The sequence below is a fragment of the Crocodylus siamensis genome, chromosome 1, assembly GCF_052110815.1.
Source record: "Crocodylus siamensis isolate JL-2025a chromosome 1, ASM5211081v1, whole genome shotgun sequence".
NCBI lineage: Eukaryota > Metazoa > Chordata > Crocodylia > Crocodylidae > Crocodylus > Crocodylus siamensis.
Genome location: NC_143395.1, coordinates 412,804,601 through 412,829,014, shown reverse-complemented (window position 1 = coordinate 412,829,014; position 24,414 = coordinate 412,804,601). Strand labels below are relative to the sequence as shown.

General features: G+C 46.8%; 2 protein-coding genes across 5 annotated transcripts in view; one reads left to right on the top strand and one right to left on the bottom strand.

Moving 5' to 3' along the window:
* Positions 1 to 6,969, bottom strand: part of RSF1 (remodeling and spacing factor 1) — a 114,917-nt gene extending 107,948 nt beyond the window's left edge. Inside the window, exon 1 of one of the 2 annotated variants that reach the window (XM_090030711.1) lies at positions 6,715 to 6,969. In XM_090030711.1, the coding sequence (XP_089886837.1) occupies positions 6,715 to 6,913 (199 nt within the window). In that variant the 5' untranslated portion in view covers positions 6,914 to 6,969. The remainder of the gene's footprint in view (positions 1 to 6,714) is intronic. The other variant, XM_090030710.1, reaches the window with a different exon arrangement.
* Positions 6,970 to 7,269: 300 nt separating this feature from the next.
* Positions 7,270 to 23,975, top strand: AAMDC (adipogenesis associated Mth938 domain containing). Of its 3 annotated transcripts, none has more exons than XM_090030708.1 (4): positions 7,270 to 7,337; positions 15,473 to 15,624; positions 21,573 to 21,668; positions 22,911 to 23,975. In XM_090030708.1, the coding sequence occupies exons 2-4, from the start codon at positions 15,493 to 15,495 to the stop codon at positions 23,049 to 23,051; spliced, it is 369 nt and encodes a 122-aa protein (XP_089886834.1). In that variant the 5' UTR covers positions 7,270 to 7,337; positions 15,473 to 15,492; the 3' UTR covers positions 23,052 to 23,975. The 3 variants fall into 3 exon arrangements, with proteins under 3 accessions (XP_089886834.1, XP_089886833.1, XP_089886835.1); XM_090030707.1 differs by having other exon boundaries at positions 7,279 to 7,328; XM_090030709.1 differs by lacking the exon at positions 7,270 to 7,337 and adding an exon at positions 10,996 to 11,879.
* The last annotated feature ends 439 nt before the right edge of the window (positions 23,976 to 24,414 follow it).

Here is a 24,414-nt window from a genome sequence, read left to right as displayed (position 1 = left end):
TTTGGGGCAGGGGGCAAAGAGGATGGGAAGGGAGAGGGGAAGGAACTAAAACATGCACCCTGCTGTATATACAATCAAGAATCTCAAAAAATGTAAAATAAAAGGAGCTAAAAGGGGTTGTAGAGTATATAAGTTATACAGCAATGTCTTTGTTATAAAACATGGCAATCCCCAGCAACAACTTAGGGCAATTTTATAGCTCTGTCTAGTACTAGATACGATCTCAAACAAGCAAACTAAAGCAAAGCCACACACGTATGAAGTCAAGTCCTGCATACACCTGTAGGTATTCTAAGTACCTACCTCTAGTCTAAGCTGTCTTTAATGAAAAGATAGCAAGCATAGGAAAAGATTTATAGATTCAAAAACATGCAACTTCTTAGCACCTGCAGTAAAAACATAGTAGCACATTTTGGTTACTTTATTTGTAAGTTATATCCCAGACTGGAATCTGAGCCAACTCTCTAACCATTTTTACTGTCAGAATCCAAGTGTTCGGTACAACAGAACGATACTAATAAGCCCCCATGTCAAAAGAGAGTCTTCAAAGCAGGCCCAGCTCATTAATACAAGTGAAAGAGTCAAATAAGATGAAAGAGCTTTCAGAGCAGTGGGAAGAATACAAATATAAGGAGCAGACAAAAGACAAACCATGGCAGCATCCAGCTCAGAAAGCCTCCCCATCCATGCCACCTTAAAAGGAATGGGAGAGCATCTTGGAAGCCATCCTACACCCCTGAATATGTGAAAAGCAAGAGAAAAAGTAAGACCTACAGGAAAAGGGTAAATTAGAAGCAGCAGCACCACAATTTTCAGTAACTGGGGTCACAGTCATCACAGGTTTCTCGAGGTCCTCGTTTTGAATGCACCATACTATTTACCGTATTTGTCATCCAAAGCTCCCTCACGAAAATTACCAACCACTTACATCAGCTGGTTCTCACCAATTCACAGACAGAAGGTCATCCAAAGCACTTCGCCCTACGGTTATCGTCTCAAATGTTATTTTGACTAGGAAAATTTGACAAGTTGATAAACTGATAAAGCCTGACTAACATATTTGAGAATACATCATTTACCTCAGCAAGAGGCTCTCCCATTCATACAGTAGGGAACCTGGCAAACTAGCAAGACTTTTGCGTAGTCATGTGTAAAATTGGATCTCTGTTGTGCAAGCTAAAACACTACTAATATTTTCATTCACAGGGGACTCAATACTTAATTAACATTTGTACTGGCTCTCAAGCTATTTGCAAACACAAAAGCAGCAATGAGTTGATATTTCTCTCTCTCTAAATATTACACTGGATCTCTATAACTCTATAAAATCACATACTGCCCTCCTGTTACAAGTGGACCTCTTAGTAAGTGCCTGCATGATGCGTTGGACATAGTTTCATAGTTCCTAGGGTCGGAAGGGACCTGAGGAGATCATCTAGTCTGACCCCCTGCCATGGCAGGAAAGAGTACTGAGGTCAAATGACTCCAGCAAGGTGGTCATCCAGCCTCCTCTTAAAGACCCCCAGGGTAGGAGCCTGCACCACTTCTCTTGGAAGCTGGTTCCAGACCCTAGCCACCCTGACCGTGAAGTAGCGCTCCTGATATCTAGCCTAAATCTACCCCTCTGCCAGCTTGTGACCGTTATTCCTGGTCACTCCTGGCGGTGCTCAGGGGAAACAGGGACTCCCCCAATGCCTGCTGATCCCCCCTGACTAGTTTATAACAGGCCACAAGATCCCCCCTCAGCCTTCTCTTGTGGAGGCTGAACAGGTTCAGGTCCCGTCGCCTCTCCTCATAAGGCCTGCCCTGTTGTCCCTTGATCATGCGAGCGGCCTCCTCTGGACCCTCTCCATGCTGTCCACATCCCTCTTGAAGTGCAGCGCCCAGAACTGGACGCAGTACTCCAACTGCGGCCTGACCAGTGCCACACAGAGGGGGAAGATCACCTCCTTGAACCTGCTCAAGATGCGGCTGTGGATGCATGACAAGGTGCGGTTGGCCTTCCTGACTGCCTCCCCACACTGCCGGCCCATGTTCATCTTGGAGTCAATGATGACCCCCAGATCCTTTTCTGCCTCGTGCTGACAAGAGGGGAGTTCCCCAACCTATAGGTATGGTGCCGGTTGTTCCTCCCCAAGTGCATCACTTTGCACTTGTCCATGTTGAATCCCATCCTATTCTCATCCGCCCATCCTTGTAACCTGTCTAGGTCCGATTGTAGCCTGGTGCATCCTTCCAGTGTGCCCACGTCCTCCCACATCTCAGTGTCATCAGCAAATTTGAACAGGGTGCTTTTTACCCCCTCGTCCAAATCACTGATGAAGATGTTGAACAGTGCGGGCCCGAGGACCGAGCCCTGGGGGACCCCACTGCCCACATCCCTCCAGGTTGAGAAGGACCCATCCACTACCACCCTCTGGGTGCGGCCCTCCAGCCAGTTGGCGACCCAATTGACTGTGTGGATGTCGACACCACAGTCCCCCAGTTTCTTAATGAGAACGGGGTGAGAGACAGTGTCGAAAGCCTTCCAGAAGTCCAGGAAGACTATGTCCACTGCTACCCCTGCATCTAGTGATCTGATCATAAAAGGCCACCAGGTTGGTCTGACAGGACCTGCCATTGATGAACCCGTGTTGGTTGCCCCTAAGCACACAGTCCCCTACTGGCCCCTCGTGGATGTGTGCCAGAATAATTTTCTCAAACAGCTTGCCTAGGATTGAGGTAAGACTAACTAGCCTATAGTTTCCCGGGTCCTCCTTCTTCCCCTTTTTGAAGATGGAAACCACGCTGGCCCTCTTCCAGCCCTCTGGCACCACACCAGAGCACAACAAGTGCTCGTAAAGCCGTGCCGGGGTCCTGCAATGACCTCGGCCAATTCCTTTAGTACTCTAGGGTGGAGATCACCCGGGCCGGCTGACTTGAATACGTCTGACCCCTCCAGAAGCTCCCTAACTAAATCCTCGCTAACCCATGGCCCAGGTGTGCCTCCCCCGGGGCCCGAGGGGGGGCCCAGCAGGGAGGTGACTGTTCTGGTCCCTACTCCAGAAGACAGAGGCAAAGAAATCATTAAACATGTTAGCTTTGTCCTCTGGTGTGATGATCAAGTTTCTTATCGCATCCTACAGGGGCCCCACATTACCCGGAACCTTCTTTTTACCCCGTATGTACTTAAAGAAGGACTTCTTATTGTCCTTAATCTGGGAAGCTAGACCTAATTCCATCTCTGCCTTGGCCTTCCGGACTGCCCCCCTACATCCCCGAGCGACTGCAGTGCAGTCATCCCTGGTGATGTCCCCTTCTTTCCATTGGGCGTGCGCCTCCCTTTTAGCAAGCAGACATTCCCGGATGCTTTTGGTGAGCCACAGAGGCTTGTGTGCCCTCCTGCTCCCTTTGATCCTCATTGGGACTACCTTCTTTTGGGCTTGGAGGATCGTCTCCTTAAGGAGCGACCACTCTCCGAGGACACAGCAAGTATTGTTCTGCTGTGACAATTCGTTCCAATGTGCACACTTTTGCCACTGAAGTTTCATTTAAAAGTCCATGTTCTTGTGGCACATAATCAAATTATCCCTACTGTTACCTTAGTTTTCTGTCAATGTGCGAGTTACAGTTTATATGGAAGTTAATGACATTTCCCAGCCTTTACCAAGATTTAATTCATTAACAAATATAGGTACTTTTTAATGAGGGCAGAACAAATATCAAAATTATATTTAAAAAAATGTCTACTCAACCAAATATTAACGTCCATCAACAATATAGTAATCCTGCTATATAATCTTCTTTTCTACTTTAAAGCCAAGTGTTTAAAGTTAGTTATGACCATTATCAAGCCCAGTTGCCTCCAGACCTAACGAGCCATCTTACAGTCAAACTTTTTTGTCTTGGCAGTAAATTAAGTGATTGGTCAAACTGCTGTAAACCCCATTGCTGAATAATATCAAGTTTCTAATAAACCACCAACAGCACAAGCTAAAAGGATGTTTTGCTGTAAAGTCTTCCTGAACACCAGGCAACTTTTCTAAAGTTACAAATCTGACATGATGCACTCAAAACTTGACTAGTCAATCAGTTTGTCATTACCCACCCCAAAATGCCTCCCCTGCCAACAGTAATTTGTCCACTGTTATATAGTGAAGCAGTTCTCTGAAGGAAAAAATCTTGACTTTGCACTACCCTGTTGAGTACCCACTATCCTGCTGGTACTATGTTTAGATACTGATAATTTGTAAACTAGACAACAAAAGGAAATACTTGGTAACAGAGATCAACACCTTTCTTGAGACTTTTGTATGTTAAAGGCCATATATAATACTATACAACTGCTATCCGAGCAATAACAACTTCTTGGATTTAAATAGCAACACAAAAGCAATATTCAGTAGTTTTCTACTCATCTCTGTACTCATGTGACAACCAAAATAAGACCATCATCTTATAACTGAAATACAACAAATGTACCTTTAGAGATGTTACCAGGTAAAGTATAGGCCCAAACCTTTAGAAGTTTCTCTAAAAAAAAAAAAATTGTACATGCTTTTTAATAACAATAATAAAGGCTTACATAAATATTCCTCAGGCAGTATGTACAACTCTATTGTATGAAATAAAGGTAAGAGATAAAAAACAAAAAGTGAAACCAAACACAGAAAGTTACTACAAACCATCTTAAATTTTGCTATCCAAGCTGAATGACATACAGTTAAACCTCAAATACTCAAGAAAAGTTACTACAGTTTTAAATGTTAATCTAGTTCCTTTGTTAGCAGGCAATAAAGCTTTGGGTTTTTGAGCTTATCTCCTTAAAAAAAACAACACCCTATTAAAAAACGTCACATATTAACATTTACTTTCTACAACAGTTCTATAAAAACACACAGCTACATCTTCTGATACAATAGATCACCATGTGCAAGAGGGCAGTTTCCAACACAGATCTAGCTCAACCTTCAGTTACCATATTTTCTAGTATACAACAAGCCTTTCAAAACAAAAAACGAACAAACAAACAAAGCTGCTGGAAACTGGAATGTGGATTATATGCAAGAGAGAATGTAAGAGCAAGTTCTGCTGCTTCTAGGTAAAGACAAGTAAAATCAGCACTGATCCACAGGAAGCCAAACAATGGGCAGGCTCAGCTCCCACTACGCCATTTACTTACTACAAGGAAAGATCTTTTCCTTCTTCATTCTGACTTTCAAAAGCAAGGCACATGCTATACTCCAGGGTGTGTCATATACAAGACAATACAGTATCCACCAAAACAGAAAATGAACAGGTTCTGCCACAAGCTCTAGAAGATGGTCACCTCATGTTTTCCACACTACACTTTTCCTTCCCTAAAAAGACATGACCACCACAACATTGAATGCACAGACACATGCACACACATACTTTGGTTAGTTTATATAATACATAGCACAAGCTTTCATGAGCTGAAGCTCACTTCATTAGATGCTGTCATCAGGCAGGTCTCCAGAAGCCAAAAATCTCCCAGGTCATCCTAGTGTCCCTGTGCGTGTATAACCATCTTATGTATACATATGTATGAACATGAACACACCCCCACTGCCATCTTAACATTGTCTAAATAAAACATTCAATGCAGAATCTAAAGCTTAAAAGAAAAAGTTCAATGCACTCCCTGCAAGTGGGAGAAACTAAAGCAATGTACTGGCTCACCAGCCACACTTCCCTATACTCTGGGGGGAAGAAAAAGACAGGTTGAAGTCCCATAAAAACAAATCCTCATCAGTCCCATGTCAAAACTCTCCAGCATGACAGAACAAGGAACTTTCAAAGGGGAGCCCTGGAAAACGAGCACAAGCCAAATGGAAACCGCTGGGTGAGCGGGACTGTTTGCAGAGCAAGGCCTTGCTGGGGCAATCAACAGAGCCGCAAGGCGCAGAAATCACAGTGACCATAGAGCAGTGGAGCTGGAAGGGGCCTTGAGAGTTCATCTCATCTCATCCCTGCCCGAGGCCTCCAGCAATGCCAAAGACAATGTTTTCTTGAGCAACACCATGATGCCACCACCACCGGCTCAGGGCCCTGCCACCCACTCCAACAGAAACCAGCACTGGAGTTGTTTCAAGTACTAACTGCCACCAGTCGTGGGCTCTTGGGCTGGACAATCACCATGTAACCAAGTATGATCAGCACCCAGCTGCAGGGAGCAGGGACACCCTGCCCCCTCACTTACTACAAAACCACTGCCTTCTTCCTTGCAAAATGTGGGCATGCGCTACCTCCAGGGCGTGTCATACGCGAGGCAACAAGGCATATGGAAACGGGCACTGGAAGACGGGCAACGATGGCAGTTCGGGCCTGGGGCAAGGCATTTAGAGACCAGGTGGGGGCGGGGCACGTCACCTGCTGCAAAGCGCCCCCAAACCCCACCTCGTGCTGGGAGGAGCAGGAAGTTGCTGTGGACACTTGCGTGTGGTGCCTCCTGAGAAGACAGGAGCACCCCTCCACCCACAGGGGGGTCCCCCCCACAGCACCCCTCCCCCCCACGGCACACCACCCCCCACAGCACCTCTCCCCCTAAAGAAGGGTCCCCCCCACAGCGCCCCTCCCCTCACAGGGGGGTCCCACCACGGCACCCTTCCCCCAACAGCACCCCTTCCCCCACGGGGGGTCCCCCCAACAGCGCCCCTCCCCCCACGGGGGGCGTGGACACAGGGCGGGGGGAGGGGCCGCCGGGCCGCTCACCCTGGTCCCCGGGCTCCCGCGGCGGCTGCAGGACGCGCTCCAGCTCGGGAAAGGGCAGCTCGGGCAGGTCGAGCAGCGGCCCGTAGCGCTCCAGGAAAGAGCAGACGACGGCGAAGTTGGGCCACGAGCCCGGGCCGCGCGGGCCCGGCGGCGCAGGGGGGGGCGGAGATGGAGCCGGAGGAGCAGCCGCCGCCGCCATCTTGGACCCGAGGATGGAGAAGGCGACGGGCGGGGGGAGGGGGCGCTGGAGAGCCGCGCTCCGGGCCGCCCCGCGCTTGCCGGCGCCACAAGCCCACAATGCAGCGCGGCGGGGGGCAGAGCGGCACCACTCGACTGCCCCGCGCCTCGTGTGACACGGGAACGAAAACAAGGCGGGGGGTTGGGTGGGGGAGAGGGCAGGGGCGGGCGCAGAACGCGGGCGCAGCCAATCGGCGACGGAGGGTGGGGGAGGGGGCGCAACGTCCGCTCCCTGGTGGGCAGCGTTAAGGGGCGTGGCGGTGGCAGCGGCGGGGAGGGGCTGTCGAGTGTAGCTGGCCAATGAGGGCTGGGGCGGGTGCGGCACCCCCGGGGTTGAGGGGCGGGGCTGGAGCGGCCTCTGCGGGACTAGCGAGCGGGTGAGCGAGGTGATGCAGCGCCCCCTCGGGCCGGGAGGGGCTGCGCAGGGGGTGCAGGGGGTCTCGGGTACATTGCCAGAGTAGGTGGGGGCTAGGGGATGGGGTAATTGCGGAGGGGGGTAGAGGGAGGTCTCTGCCGTAAATGGCAGGGTAGGTAGGATCTGGGGGGTAGGTGGGGGGCAGGGGACCTGGGGCAGGATAAATGGGGAGTCTTGGGGGTAGGTGGGGCAGAGAAGCTGGGGTCTCTGGGGTGTCAATGGAGGCAGCGTAGATGGGGCAGGGTAAATGGGGGCCTGGTAACTGGGGTCCCTGCGGGGTAGATAGGGTAGGTAGATGTGAGGGGTGGTCTCTGGGAGTTGGATGGGATGTTGGGGTAGCTGGGGTCTGGGGAGTAGGTAGGGGCAGGATAGATGGGGGTCTTTGTGGCAGGTAGATGGAGCAGGGTAAATGGGAGGTCTCGGGGGGTAGATGTGGGCACTGTAGCTGGGGTCTCTGAGAGTAGACAGGGAAGGGTAGAGGGGGTCTCTGGGGTAAACAGCAGGGTAGCTGCGATCTGGGTGGTAGCTGCAGGCAGGGTAGCTGGGGCCTGTTGTGGAGGAACTGGGGCAGGGTAGGTGGGGGTCTCTGGGGCTAGATAGGGCACGGTAGAAGGGGGTCTCTGGGGTACATGGCAGGGTAGCTGAGATCTGGGTGGTTGGTGGAGGCAGGGTAGCTGGGGCCTGTATGGGGTAGGTGGGGGTAGAGACCCCAGCTACACCCCAGAGATGGGATTCTTTTGCGGGGTAGATGGGGGCAGGGAAGCTGGAGTCTCCTAGGGGTAAATGGGGACAGGATAAATGAAGGTCTTGGGGGGGGGGGGGCTTAGATGGGATTCTCATGGGGGTAGATGGGGCAGGGTAAATGGCAGGTAGACAGGGTGGGGGGCAAGTGGGGTCTTTGGGGGGGTAGATGAGGGTTGAAAGCAGCCCTCAGCGAGGAGGAGCTGACGGTCGTGCTAGCACCTGCTAGTGCCAATGCTGCACCCCGTTCTCTCAGATGCTGAAACATCCTACTGCTGAAGCCGACCCTGCAGCCCCATGCAGGGCAGTGTCCTGGGGCCCTGCTGAAACCAGCAGCCCTGAGTAAGGGGGCAGTAGGAGAGGGAGAAGGGTCCAGCAGAGAGGGCAATGGCCCTGAGCCTCAGAGGAGCTGGGCTTAATGCCCGTTGCTGATGCTGGCTTCTTGAGTGCTTTGGGCATGTCGCTTGGGCTCTCAGGTGCAAAATGGAGGAAATTGCTACTGTATGCCTCACGGCAGTCCTGCAAAGATAAATACACTCAGCACTGCAAGGTGCTAGGGCATTGTCCTGCGTGATCTTCTTTCAGGCGTCAAACAAATCTGCTGCCGTTTTACCGATGTTACCGATTGCTTGTGTTCTCTGCCCTTCTGATGACTCCATCCGTTCTTTCTAAGTGGTTTCAATGTATGGCTTCATCTTTATCTACCTCCTCTCCATATCTCAGAGAGAGACAAGGGGTGATAAAATTATATATTCCATGTTCCTTTTTCACAGACAGCCTCTCTTCTACCTTGAATTACTACTACTGTAGTGTCTCTCTTACTCACCTTTGGCTTTAAGCAGTGCTTAAGCTAGGCAGTGGATATGAATGAGAATGGCAGGATCGACTCCTGGACAAGCCACAAGCTGCTGTGAACGTGCCTCCAGTGAGCAGCTGGCTGATACTGGTAAACGTGATGTTCCCCGGTGCTGGCACACTGGTTGGAACTACTGTTTCCCACGTAGCCCCATGGAAGCAGTGTTACCTGGTGCACCAGGCTAGCACTCGCTTGCTAAAGGCCAGATGTGTGAGACTAGTGTAAAACAAGGAAACACTTCCAATGTTCAAGGACAAGAGACAGAGATCTTGTCCTTGCATAATTTCTTGTCCTATGCATAATTTCAACCAGAGATCTTCCCAGGCCTGGCTCTATATAATAGTGCCCCCCATCTACTATTTTTCCCTGCTTCTTCCCAGGTCCTCGTCCTCTGCCGTCTCGGCTTTCTGCCATGTATGATGGTGGCTTTCTGGCTGGATGGATCTTGACCTTACTCAGGCTTTCCCCAGATTAAAGAGTGAAGCTGAACTGGTCGGTTTCTGAACCTGAACTTCACAGGTCTTAAATTCTGATCCTCTTCTCTCTCCCCTGTATATCTAAACCTGTCTCTCCCTCTTGCTTCCTGCTTTACTGCCTACCCACTTTTATGTTCAAATTTCCCTTGATCCTGACAAAACACCTGCTGCTCCTTTTCTCAAGGGCACGAAAGTCATTTTGTCCCAGCTGTTCTTCCTTCTTGGAATAACATGAAGAGAACTGCACTGTCCTCTGTAGGAGCTGTTCTCTTCCACAGAGTCAGAACTTACTACTTCATGTTGTTTGATTCCTTCGTCTTCATACTCCTTCACTTGGGACAGGCTTTGATTTTGATAGGCTACTCTGATCTCCAGCTCCAGCTTAGAGACCTTGGTGGATTTGAAAAGCTATTTGAAAAATATATCAACATCTTTGGGTGCTGAAATATCCTTGAAAACCTGGCCTCAAGGCCCCTCTTTCAGGTTGCACTAGATTTAGTTCTTAGCCCTCTGCAGTGTTTTCTGTCATTGTCCTGCGTGATCTTCTTTCAGGCGTCAAACAAATCTGCTGCCGTTTTACTGATGTTACCGATTGCTTGTGTTCTCTGCCCTTCTGATGACTCCATTCGTTCTTTCTAAGTGGTTTCAGTGTATGGCTTCATCTTTATCTACCTCCTCTCCATATCTCAGAGAGAGACAAGGAGTGATAAAATTATATATTCCATGTTCCTTTTTCACAGACAGCCTCTCTTCTACCTTGAATTACTACTACTGTAGTGTCTCTCTTACTCACCTTTGGCTTTTTTTTTCACCTACATTTTCCTCCCACTCCCTTCCCTGCTTTACCTTTTTTGTTTTCCTAATTTCTACCTATTTATGTTCTCATTGACACCCTGTCACACTTTTAGCTTCTCTCATTTCTTGGCATTTTAGAACAGCAGAGACTCGCTATACCCAAAGAAAGGTGATTGCGCCTGAAAGCTTGAAATTAAGAATTTTTTTTGCAAAAATCTTGTCGGTCTAATAAAAAAAATATCATCTCTGCTATGAGTTCTGCTTGCTTTTTCCTCTAGACCAATAAAGCTACCACCAGAATACCTGACATCTCAAAGAACCTTAGCTGCCAAGGGGTGAAAAAAGCATCCTCAAATACAACTCTTCCTCTGAAAACAGCCAAACTAATTCAGCTGTCTTTGTGTGCCACTGCTGGAGTAATCTTCAGTCTGTCTTGGCTTGCCTGCTGCAGCTCAGGATAAATGCTGCACCAGAGACCGCATACTGTAGTCCATTAACCCATCTCCAATCTTAACCAATAGCAGATGCTTCATAAAAACGTATGGGTCATGCCACAGCGGATCATTAAGGAATACCATTCTCAACCTCCCACCTCCCCCATCACTTGGGGGATGGTCTGGGCCCTGCATCTTATTCCTTCTAAAACAAACTTGTTTTTAAATTCCTGCCTGATGAATCTTTGTGAATTGTTAGTAATGTCGACCCCAGTGATACCTTGTGGCAATAAATTCGAAACCAAGTATTCACAATGGAAAAATACTCCCTTTAAGCTTTTTTTTGCCTTTAGGTGTACTTCCTTCTCCTTGTGTTATTGGTAAGAATAAATAAAAGCTCCTTATTAAACTACTTGGTCCCTCTCACATCACATCTCCTCTCTCAGTTGTATAGTTTCAGCTTTTTTAATCTCTTTCTATGGAAATCTTTCCACATCCGTGTTTTGGCTGTCTACCTAAAGACAACTAACTTCCTTCTGTATCATCTCCCCAGTAGCATTAGGAGAGAGCAAACCAGGTGACTGCTTGGGGCCCCACATTTTATAACAATTAATTACACTGAATATTTGTATTATAAATGTTGTATTAAGATCCTTTCATTGCAGTTTCATGGATAGGGCAAAGTGAAATTGAACTTGAAAATGTCTGACTTGCTTATAGGTCATCAAAATTAAGCCTCTGAGGGGCCCCAAATGACTCTCTTGCCCAGGGCCCCAACAACCCTAAGGCCACCACTGATCTCCCACTAACGTGAGTTCATACTACTACTTTCATAGAATTAAGCCATCCAGGACATTTCAGGCAGAAACTCAATGGTCCAGAACCAGCTGCTGGATGGTCTGTGTTTGCCTTTTACTAAGGCCACAGACTTAATCCGGAGGACTTGGAATTTGCCTTAGTTCTTTTGTTTCACTCCTGGTGCTGCCTCACTTTAGCAGGTTATTTCAAACTAAAAATTTAGGACCTTTATTGTGAAAGGAACCAGCCTCCATAGCACTACCAGTGCCCAACTACCCAATCTAGGACGCGCCTGGTCGAATTCCAGTCTCATGCAAGTAATGTGTCTGAGGAGACGATCATTGGCTTTGAAAGAAGGCAAAAAAAGTTGCTCTGTTCTCAGATGTGAAGTCGTCTCAATCTTTTGCTGATCTGTGAGTAGTCATGCTGTTTGTTCTTCGTGTGACATTTGAGGCAGCGCACTCAAATTCATTCTTGGCAATCAGGGAAGAGTAGTGCTGTCTCTCCTGTAGTTTGTCTCCGTGTGTGTTGGGGAAGGAGGGGGGTTGCAAGGTTACTCTAATGTTATTTGATCCTCTGTGCAAACGTTAGTAGGTTTTTCTTGAGATTTTCCAGGAGGCTGGAACGTCTGTTAATCCACAGATTGCTCTTCTGCAAGCTCTTTCTTTAATCAGTAGTATGGGCTCAGGCAGTAGATTTTGCTGCTGATTTTGAACAACGTAAAAAGGCTTAGAGGATGGGAATAGGTTTTTCTGGGTAGAAATCTGGAAAGACTGGAGAAGTGAATGCAGTGCTTGAGTGGGGGATTGAATTCCATACATTTCATTAAGGAATCTCACTTTTTATCTGATGGAGTCGACCCCTCAGATTTAGTTGGAACAGAATGGAGAAAGCTCTCTTCAGTGCAGAGGTAACTGTTTTCTCTTGAGATGCTGTAGTCAGACTGTCCTTGGTTGTCCTCTACTGGAAGGGCAGAAAGGCCACCCTCCTTGAGGGTGACCCAACACATTGATGTAGTTCCCATCACGGTGCCAGAATCCTAGCAAAGGTCAGACTATGGTGTCTCTGAGTCTAGTAGAGACAGCACACTGGTTTCCAAAATCGGGGAGTGTTTTGTTCCCTTCTAGCATCTACATCTCTCCTTGACTGCTGCTTAGATGCGACTGTGGTGAGCAATTCAGATGTGCCTACAGGAGGTTTTCAAAAGAATGGATTTCATCTGACCCTTCACAGTCTCTGAGGCAGTGGTTCTCAACCAGGGTACCTTGAGATCCTTTCGAGGGTGTCACACAATGTTAGCACTGTTAAGTGTTCTCTGCCTCAGTGTTCCTAAACGAGGGGCAAAATAAGTCTCACAATGGGATCGTAGAGACACAACAGCAGGGCTTCAGACTACCAAGCATTGACTCTGAGGTGTTGCAGGGTCACTTGGAAGGACTGCATTAAGTCAGCAGGCCCAGGTGAGTCCATCCAAGGGTGCTGACGGCACTGATTGATGTCATTGCACAGCCACTGGCAAGAATATTTGAGCACTAGTGGCGCATGGGCCAGGTCCTGGAAGACTGGAAAAGGGCCGATGTGATCCCTATTTTTCAAGAAGGGGAGGAAGGAGAATCCAGGCAACTACAGGCCAGTCAGTCTCACCTCCATCCTTGGTAAAGTCTTTGAAAAGATTACTAAAGCTCATACATGTGAGAGACCAGCAGGAAAAATTATGCTGAGGGAAAACCAGCATGGGTTTGTAGCTGGTAGATCATGCCTGACTAATCTAGTCTCTTTTTATGACCAGGTTACAAAACACCTCAACACAGGAATAGGGGTAGATATTGTTTACTTAGACTTCAGGAAGGCCTTCAATATGGTATCCCACCCCATACTGGTGAACAAATTAAGAGGCGGTGACTTGGATGATTACACAGTCCAGTGGGTGGCGAATTGACTAGGGAGCCCCAGGGGCGCCTTGGTGAGTAGAGCCTCACCAATTCCCTTCTGCGCCCCCATGATGAATTTATAGGCAACCACAAGGTCACCTCTCAGCCTTCTCTTGCAGAGGCTGAAGAGGTCCAGGGGCACCTGGTTGCCTATAAATTCATCATGGGGGCGCAGAAGGGAATTGGTGAGGCTCTACCCAGAGAGTGGTGGTGGATGGGTCAGTGTCGACCTGGAAGGGTGTGGGCAGTGGGGTCCTGCAGGGCTCAGTCCTTGGACCAATACTCTTCAATGTCTTCATCAGTGACTTGGACGAGGGAGTGAAGTGCACTCTGTCCAAATTTGTGGATGATACAAAACTGTGGGGAGAAGTGGACACAGTGGAGGGCAGGGAACAACTACAGGCAGACCTGGACAGGTTGGAAAAATGGGCATAAAACAGTAGAATGCAATTGAACAAGGAGAAATGCAAAGTGCTGCACCTAGGGAGGAAAAATGTCCAGTGCACCTACTGCATAGGAAATGACCTGCTCAGCGGCACGGAAGTGGAAAGGGATCTCGGAGTCCTAGTGGACTCCAAGATGAACATGAGTCATCAATGTCACGAAGTCACCAGCAAAGCTAACTGCACTTTATCATGCATCAGCAGATGCATGACGAACAGGTCCAGGGAGGTGATACTTCCCCTCTATTGGGCACTGGTCAGACCACAGCTGGAGTACTGTGTCCAGTTTTGGGCACCACACTTCAAGAGGGATGTGGATAACCTAGAGAGGGTCCAGAGGAGGGCCACTTGTATGATTAAGGGCTTGCAGGCCAAGCCCTACACGGAGAGACTAGGGCACCTGGACCTCTTCAGCCTCTGCAAGAGAAGGCTGAGAGGTGACCTTGTGGTTGCCTATAAATTCATCATGGGGGTGCAGAAGGGAATTGGTGAGGCTCTACTCACCAAGGCGCCCCTGGGGCTCACAAGGAATAATGGCCATAAGCTAGCAGAGAGCAGATTTAGACTGGACATTAGGAAGAACGTTGTCACAGTTATAGAGTGGTCAAAATCTGGAATGTGCTCCCAAGGGAGGTGGTGCTCTCCTGGGGGTCTTCAAGAGGAGGCTGGATAGGCATCTGGCTGGGGTCACCTGAACCCAGCATTCTTTCCTGCCTATGCAGGAGTCAGACTCTATGATCCATTGAGGTCCCTTCTGACCCTCACATCTATGAATCTGTGATTCACAAGATAAATCCAGAGATTTCAAATCCAGAAATCCATAGCTGTGGTGTTTCTGAGATTTTTGCAACAGAAGAACTGTTCTATTATTTTTCTGTAGACAAAAAAAAAAAAAAAGAAAACTAAGATCCGGTATTTTCCAAAGGGTGGCTTAAGTCTATCCAGCGGTGTCTGGAGTCTAAAAAGTTTGAGAAATAGTGCCCCAAGAGAAATGGGGCAGGAAAGCCACCCAGGGACTTAGCAGTACAGAGTAAATCCTTGCCCAAAATACAGCTCCCTCTTGTTCTGCTGAATACATCTGGCCCTTGATTTAAAGCCAGCTAGGCAAATATCTTGCTGCTTGTCCTCATCTCATCCTCCATCTCTTTGCATTCATAATCACCATATCCGCCACTTTCTCAGTAGGTCCCAACAGCCTAGATGGCTATAACATCAGAGCATCCCCCTAGGGTCTGCAGCCTTGCCTTTGCCACACCTTTAAAAGGTATAGGATTATAATAAATTCCCAATTTGTACATGGAAAGAGAGCCAAGGCTCAGATTGTTAAAGGTACTGGGTGTCTTTCTTCCATTGAAATGAGAATCAGGTGCCTAAGTATCTATTAAAAATGTGGGCCTAGGTGACCTGCCCAAAGTCCCCCATAAACGTTTGCTTGGGAAGAGCTGAGAACAGAACACATCTGTTGAACCCCAACCCGATGCCTAAATCACAAGAACAGCCTTCCTTCCTCAGTGCTAACTGTATGTAAGAGTTGCATTTACCTTTTAAGTTCCTCAGGGCAAGGATGTGATTGGCCTTTTCTGTTGGGTACCAGGCATACGGTGCTATGGGGATAAACATCCTTTATTTCAGACCTTTGGTTCAGCTCTGCAATGTCTTCTCCTGAAATTGCTTCCCTTTCCTGGGGTCAGATGAAGGTGAAAGGTTGTTCTGCGACTTATAAGGACTGCAAAGTGTGGCCAGGGGGAAGCCGAACCTGGGATTGGAGAGAAACGGGAACTAATGTAAGTGTTGTGTTTGCTATCCTTGGTCCATGTTAAATGGGTTACAGGAGCAGCCTGGGGAACAATTACTGTAGTACTTCCCAAATAGTTTTGGGATTCTTTGCCTGATAAGGAATGCAGCTGCAGTACAGTGCCCTTCATCTGATGCAACCTCTTCAAGACCAAGTACTTTAAAAACAGTATAGTGGAAGTACTCGGACTGCCTCCTCCAAATGTGAACGCAGTAATATTAGTATGGCGAGGTTCTTTGGGTAGATGCGATATCTTTTATTAGACCAGCCGAGTAGGTGGAAAAAAGTTCTTAGCAAGCTTTTGGGTGCAGTCACCCTCCGTCAGGCTTAGGGAGTCTCTGCTGGTCTGAGACTCCAAGGAAGGCTTAACTTTTAGCTTGTCTCATTCCTTGGAGTCTCAGACCAGCAGAGACTCCCTATGCCTGACGGAGGGTGACTGCACCCAAACGCTTGCTAAGAACTTTTTTCCACCTACTCGGCTGGTCTAATAAAAGATATCGCATCTACCCAAAGACCCTCGCCTGCCTATCTCCTTAGACCAACCAAAACCCCAGCAACATAGTAACGTTAGTATGGAAGTATTTCCGTGCGTCCACATTCTGACATAGAAAAGGGAATAATTTTCTAAGGGAAAAGGGAATAATTTTCTACTGATATAAATATATAAACAGACAAGTCACAGCAATTTAAAGGAGCGACTCCCCACATCAGCTGCTCCATAGCACCAAACACACAAGCCAGTTACTATCACATGGTAAGCAGAAGCAAAACCAGGACAACTCATCCCTGAATGAAACAGGGCCAAGTGACCATGGTTTACCTTCCACTTACCCCAAGATAGGCATTGACAGACACAGCGGTAATCACAAAGCAGCTGACACACAGTAAGTCCACACCCCTAAGTGAAGGCAAAAACAATACAAAACTGTAGCCCAGGCCAAATACTCTCAGCTTCCACTTGCCATTGTGTTCATGTAAACCCACACAATGCCTCACTGAAGCCAGTTGGATCTTGTGCAGAGCCAATTGCAGGCTTGACACTTTTGTTTGGAAGTTAGTATAAAAGGGTCAGGGAAAGGAATTTCATCCAGTGCTGAATGTTATCAATTTATAATGATGCTTCTAGTACACAGCACCCTTTGGGCAAAGGGCTAAAGGGCTTTGCAGAGACAAACAGGGTTGAGGGCTGTAGGTCTTTTTTTTTCCATGCTGCCTTATTCTGTACAGGGATGGCCTGAAGAAAGAGGGGAGAGGGAGTTTTCACTGTGGTTGAGTCTATTTTTTCACATTAGAAATTCAAGGCTTATCTATCCTATTTTTCCTGGAAGGATCAATCGATGACTGGAAAACTAGGTTTGTAATATCAGTCCTATATGAAACCTGGTTAATTGTGTTGGAGACTGATTTTTTTTTTCTTTTGCCAGACTAAACCTTTTTTTTGGCTAGCACCTATAAAACACTAGGGAGAAATGCTGTCTCCATGAAGATTTAAAGAGCTTTAGTCTGCAGCTGAGTCATCTGACAAGTCCTCCAGTCAAAACAGGGGAGAAGAGCCGTGACATTTTGGATCTGTATAAGGCTTTAAAAAACCCAAGGAAAAATGAGGGGCAACAGGGGGAGGCTTTTCACCTTCCTTTCCACATTATCAAAACAGTAAAAAAAATCCCTGTTTTTCTCTTTGCTGTCTCTTTAAAGCTCTGGACTCGGGTACGTGTTATTGCTGTACACTTGTTTCCACAGCTGAAGATGACTGCTGGGGTCACACAGCAAAATGGGGAATGGATTCAAGGGTTCCTGACTTGACACTTCATTCCCCAGCTCTGAGGGAGCTTTGCAATGCTTGATTTGATTAGCAGATGGGGAAGAGTTTGGCAGTATTTCCACCCACTCCTTTTTGGGGTAGGAAAGGGGGGGACACAAGTCCTCAGGGGACACCGAACTGTGAAACAGGTGGCATTGCCCCAGGTGCCCCTCTTGCTCCACATTCATTAGAAATAAATTGCTGCTTCTGCTGCTGTGCTGACAAATTGGTGCCTGGCAGGTTAATTCTCTCCTTGGGAAAATTGTATAAGTGGCTTGGCAGGGTTCTGTAACTAAGGCCTAATAGTCCATGTGACCTTAACCCTGGGGATAAAAGGCAGCCTTCCTGGCCAGCTGCACTTTGGTGCCAGCTGCTAATGGGAGACAAGGGGAAGGGTTCCTGAAAGAACAGGAGAAAAGAGAAAACAGGCAGGGTCTTTGGCTGTCGTTCCTGTCTCCCTCTTGCCCCCAGATCCATAGAGGTGACTGGGAGAATGTAGCTGTTCCTATAGCCTGGAGCAGGGGATCTAAAACAGGCAGCAGCCCCCTCCTTCTAGGGGGTTACAGCATAGATGAAATGCAATCCTCATTGCTCTTTGTTCCAAGGCTTTAATGGCTCCAGTGTTGATTGCAGATTTCATATCCTCCCCAGCAATCCAAGGACTGTAATTAGTTGGCCATACTTCCGTCTTTTGTCTGGATCCAGGTGCCTTATCATTAAAGCACACCTGGAGCTTTTAGAGGCCCCTAAGACCATATGTCTCCCTTTTGTCATCAGCATGCATTTTAAATGGTTAACTCACCCCAGCAAAGCCTTATATCAAGATATCCTTTCTAAGTGGAGGGATAAAACTTCAGTGGGTTAACAGGTTATTTCCCTTTCTGAGGCAAGAGCAGCCTAGTGGCTATGCAACAGTACCAAGCTGGAGGTCTAAAGCTAGGACCTAGGCCTTGGCTGGCGTTCGGAGTGGTGAACACTAGCACGCTGGCCCACGTGTGCCTGTTAGGGAGATATACTTGCCTTCCCCCTGTATACAGCTGGTATCTTATACCTCGGGATAGCACTATTACCATGGGGCCAGGGTTTCTTTCACTTGTGGGGGTGCAAGACTGAACAGGCTGGGTCTTTTCACTTTGGAAAAGAGATGGCTGCAGGGAGAGGAGGATATGGTCTAAGATCACATGGAAAAACTGAATAGGGAACTGATATTTGCCTTGTTTCATAACAAGGGGGCACCCAAAGACAGTCCTCTGTCATCTGGCAGCAGCTTAAACACAAACAAAGGAAGAGCGTTTTAACGTAACACAAAGCTAACGCGTGGGACTTGATGTCACAGAAGCCAACACTATGACAGTGTTCAAAAAGGGATTAGAAAAATTTATGGAGGATTGGTTTATCCGGGTTGTTAAATACAAGTTAGGGAGGTACTGTATTTGCTGGCATACCCCATGCACCTCCCCCCCCAAAAAAATCAGCCCTCCAAAGTTGAGGTGCAATGTCTTCAGCAGCAAAGCTGATTTTTCTTCATGGCTCTAGCACTAGAGTGGAATAGAGCAAGCAGATGCTGTGACTCATGGGCTGATAAGATGGTAACGCTTCTCCCTGGGGCAGCAAACAGCAGGGGCAGAGTCCAGTGTTAACCCTCTTGCAACTTCCCAGTAATTCAAGGACTAACTAGTTGGCCACACCATTACCTCAAATGTCACATGAAGCAGTAGCTTTTGGGAAAAGGCAAAAAGCAAATATGACCAACAAAGAGGCAGGTACTAGATAAGGCAGTAGGCTTTTGGGTGAAAAGCTACAGAGCTGGCTGATGGAGCATTAGATGGTATCATGATGAGGTTTGTGGTCTGGAAACAACACTTCGTTATTTATGAAAACTTACAGATTTTTATACTAGTAAAGAGCTAGCAGTCTTACTACTGGCCTTGCACGGGTGTGGGGCCTAGCCTTCTTGCTATCCTGATGCACCAAGAAGTTCCTGCTGCCTCACCGAGACTGCTTCCTGGGATGCTATGTTTCCTGGACACTGTGAGTGCGTATGTGGCTCCAGTCAGCCAGGCTTGTGCACACTCATTTGGATGCACCCTAGGGTTGCCAGCCCTCCTGGAGTGGCTGGGAGTCTACCAGAATTGGCATCGATCTCCCGGTGACTACTGAAAGCAATCCGGGAGGTTGATATTGTGAATGGGTTGAACAGTACAATTAATGACATTATGTAATGTTGGGGGAAAAAAAATCTCCCGGAATATCTTCAGTCAAGAGTTGGCAACCCTAACACAGCCTCCATTTCCAGGAGGACGTACCCTGTGTCTCGGTCTGCCAGGATTCTGGAGCAGTCTTTTTATCATAGAGTTTGCCTTCCAAAAGCAAAGTGCATGTTTTATTTGGGGGCATGTGGTATGGAAGAAAATATAACAACTAACCAGGCAGCTCTGATCACTCTACGCATGCCCAGTTTCTTATATTCTTGCTGAAGCATCAGCACTTTCTTACCCAGAGCCCCATTTGTGAAAACAGAAAGGCCTACAGTCTAACCCAGAATAACAGTTCTGTGTTGGACAAAGAGGCTTTGCCTTGGAAAGACTTCTGAATAAAAAACATTCCAGGAACCCAACAACTGTTTAGGAAGGGCTTGACAGGTGCTGGAGGAAGTGTAATGTTGAGTCTTCTTCAGCTGTCATAGACCTTGGGTCAAGGAGCAATAAATGGGCACATCCCCAAAGTACCGGAGAGCAAAGATGACAAAGTAAAACAAGCCAAGTTCTTGAAGGGATGCTCTGAGTTTAGTTCGCTCAGTGAACACAGCATGTTCTAGAGAGAGGGGTGGATTCTGCATGCATCTGTTAGCAGGTTCTCGGGTCACATTCACATCCTAAAAATCGTTGCTTCCATAAAAAGAGCATCCTTCAAAAGATATGCTGCAGTGCTGCCCATTTGTTATTAATAAAGAGCAACTCACAGGCTTCTTAAAGACTCTTTTAAAATGCCATCAAGAGAGCTAACAGTTTTCTAGACAAAATGCACACAATGAGAAAAAGCCACATAAGTTGTTCTGTTCATGTTCACAGAACACTTGCTACCCTGCATGTATAGACAGTCACAAGCTGGGGGGAAAGTTAATTAAGACAAAAAACAATAGAAAAACATCTGGAAAAGTACTTTTTTTTTTTTTTTTTTAAAGGAACAAGTTGCTTGCAGTCAAAAATCATTTTTTAAAAAGAAATTCAAGCACTCCAGGTTTTTACAAGATGAATCTCTTTTTGTGAGAACACTTTGTTTGGATTCAAACATTCATTTGCCAAATGAAGGACTTGGAAGAGTGCAGCAAAACCAGAAAATGAAACCGAATTTAAACAAGAAGCTGATCAATGCGCTTCAGTTGTCCCTAGCAAATTAATTCCACCAAATAAGCCAGCAGTCAGCAACCCATGGCCAGCAGGCTGCATCCAGCCTGCCAAACCACTGGCTCGGACCTGTAGATACGGAGCGCTGGCAGTGGGGTCTCATCCCTTGTCACGGCGAGACGTGGCTGTAGCAGGCATTTCCCTTGTACCACAGCAGAGGACGTGATGATGGCCAGGTCCTAGCAGCCAGCTACCTTTCACCCAAACTGGGTAATTCCAGCCTGGAAAGCCTGCCAACCAGATATGAAGTAAACTATATACGCAGAGTTCAATTTAAATTTTGAGCATCTAAAGGAGCTTTAAAAAAAGTGGGATAATTTTGGTTTGCCATAAGCATGAAATCCAGTGCATTTCAGTGATTTTTGGTGTTTAAACTGTCTTTTAAAATCTTTAGTATTTGTTGGGTCTTTGCCACCAGAAATCCCTTTTAAACATACCTAACCTGGCTACACGGCCTTTCACTTTATAGCTTTATATAAAGAGTGATTGCATGCAATTAGCAATTGAGGACAATCATATTTCACTGGTGCACTTAAAAACTGGTTCTAGAGCATCCTTTGAAATTGCTCATATTACCTAAATTGAGTGTTGGGAAGAGAGGGATGTTTTTGTTCCATATAAAATTAATATAATACCCAATACAACATATGTAGAGGAAGCTTCGGCTACTCAATGCTCTCAACCTGCAAACTGTAGCTTTTTTCCCCTTTTCTCCCCACTAATACGTAGCATTCCCCTGGAGTGCAGCCTGCCGATCTTGAAGAAGTCATCAGTAAAGGAGTGAAAACTTTAGTGATTGGTCGTGGCATGAGTGAGGCCTTACAGGTAAGTTTTTGATCTATAATGGGTAGGATCAACTTCCTAACCCTTCTAGCCACAAACAGACACCTTGTTAGAGGACACGCAGCTTGAGTGATCAGTTTTGGTGATCTGCACATAGCGTCCCATTACTTTCCTTTCTTCAGGAGCAGCATGGGGCTTGCAAGCCATGGTATGGCCACTCTTAGCATAAGAGAACCACAAATTGCAGCTGCTTATAATTCTCCTTACACAGTTGTTGTTCCCTTCACTAGTTCCAAGAGAGCTGCCAACTGGTCTTCAGGCCAACTGGTTGTCGGCCCCAGGGTCTGACCTTCATAAAATAGTTGCATTTAAAAAGAAAAGAAAAGGGGCCAAGAGACATGTCCTATGGAAAAAGATGTGAATTTAGCATCTTCTTTTCTGAGCAGTCTTCTGGTAGTGACAGTATTGCTGAGAGCATCATACTGCCATGCTGGGAGCCCAATGTCAAACTGTAAATGGGTTTGCAATCTGCCAGAGGATGGTTTAACAGTAAGAATTTTTTGACAACGTCACTTTTCTTTTAAACTCTTAAAACTGACGGTAAACTAGACCCCCTGCCTGTGACACTGTGACTGAGTGTCATTGAACAGCCCAGCTAGTGTTGCATGATGTTATTATAGCCACAGAAATTCAGAAATGCTGGTCTTCAGTTAAACATAATTCATTTTGAGATGATATACTCTATTTGACCTGGTAGGGAGAGCTAAACTCTATTTGACCTGGTAGGCAGTCTTGTGGTGTTACAAACTTAAAAACATTTTTCATTCTCTGTATCATTTTAAGGCCATTTCCACAGTTACCTTCCTACTAGTCAAGTTCAGAATTGTACCTAGGATCATGTTAATGTTTTTCATAGACTAGTAGAGCTGGAAGGGACCTCAGGAGGTCATCTAGTCTGACCCCGATCAAAGCAGGATCATCCCTGACTAAACCATCCCAGTTGAGTGTCCATCTAATCATCTCCATCCTTGAAAGTTCTTGAGAGCATCGACAGCCTCCCTGGGTAGCCATTTCCAGTGCTGACCCATCTTCATAGTCAAGAAAGTTCTTCCGAATATCCAACCTAAATTTATCCCAATGCAATTTGAGACCATTGCTCCTTGTCCTATCCGCTGCAGCCCCAAAGAATCTCTCATTAACTGAGATAATCAGTGACTGGGTTTCATTAGTATAAGAGGGAAAGAACGTACCATCTGATTCCACCTTTTCCCTTCCTTGTTTCAGGTACCAGCATCTACAGTGGACTACCTTAAGAAAAACGGAATTGATGTGCTGGTTCTGCAGACAGAGAAGGCCGTGAAGGAGTACAATGCCCTAGTTGCTCAGGGTGCCAAAGTAGGGGGTGTCTTCCATTCAACATGCTGAGGCATTAAACCTATCAGCCCTCTTCCAGAACAGTCTTGTGCCTTTTGACTCCATAAAGAGCCCAGATTGTTGCTTTGTACTTTATATTTTCAGCGTGCCAAGGCATGAATGTGAGATTAAAAATCCAGAATGAAGAAATACAGCAGTGCAAAACATAAGTGAATTGACAGAAATGGTGGAGTAATCAATTAGTTAGAGGTCTACTTCCCTGCATCACAAAATCGATCTAGTCCTGTAGTTCTGAGAGCTGACATCCTTTGCTTCATCTTCTGTTGGACTGAAGCTTTGAAGTGTGAATATTTTGACTAGGAATACTTTGGAGATACGACAGCCATAGAATATTTGCCGAGTGCCATGCATTTGTCACACCATGATAATACAAAAAGCATTTGGCACCTTCTTTGGGTTCGGTCTAAATCCAGTGAAGAGATTGACCCATGAGGTCTCTCCCAACCCCATGATTTTAAGTGTGCTTCATCCCATTACAGTCCTGGAGTCATCCCAGCTCCCAGCAGCACGGATTTGTTTCTCTGGGATGAATAATTTTCTAAACCACTTCCATAATATTGCATTTATAATCTTGTTTTAACTCAAAAACCATGTCAGCCTGGGATGAATGTAAAGCATGGGCCTTAAAGGAAAGGGATACCCCCACTAATGAGAAATGGTGAGCACTAACCCCTGTGATACTAGTTCACTTGAGTAAAGAAAAAAATTAACATGCAGCTTTAGCAGTGAGATTAACTAGAAAGCCAGAGCTTGATGTCATGGAAATGAAAGCTAATAGGTACCGTAAGTCACACAAGATTAGCAAATAGTTACTAATAAGCTGGAGGAGTGAGGCTGGGATCTTTATTTCAGGTGCTTCTAATCAGCTAACATTGAGAGAATAAGTAGATTTTCAATAAAAGCTGCAGATTGTAAGCTTCTTGTCTTATGGCTCCTTTTCCTTTCTCCAGGTGGACTAACATGACCAGCCGGTTATAACTTGGAACACATTTGAATTTCTTTCTTGACTAGCTTCTTGTCAAGTCCATCTAATTTATTTCTATTACAGTGGTGCACAGGAGACACCAGTCCAGCCTTGTGCATGTTAGGCACTGCACAGCCGGGCTTTGGGACAGGTACACAGCTCCTTGACTTTGCAAAACTGCAGCAGGGCCCCACTATGTCAGGAGTCTGCAACCCCTGGCACACTTGCCAGAGCATGGCACATGAAGGCATTTTGCTTGGCAACCACGCCTCAGGGCAGACGGTGGATAAAGGGACTAGGGCTGTGCTGCTACAAGGATTGCACCTCTTGCAGTTCCCCTGCCATCCGCCCAAAGGCACATGTGCACCCATTGCCAGCAATGAGTAGGGC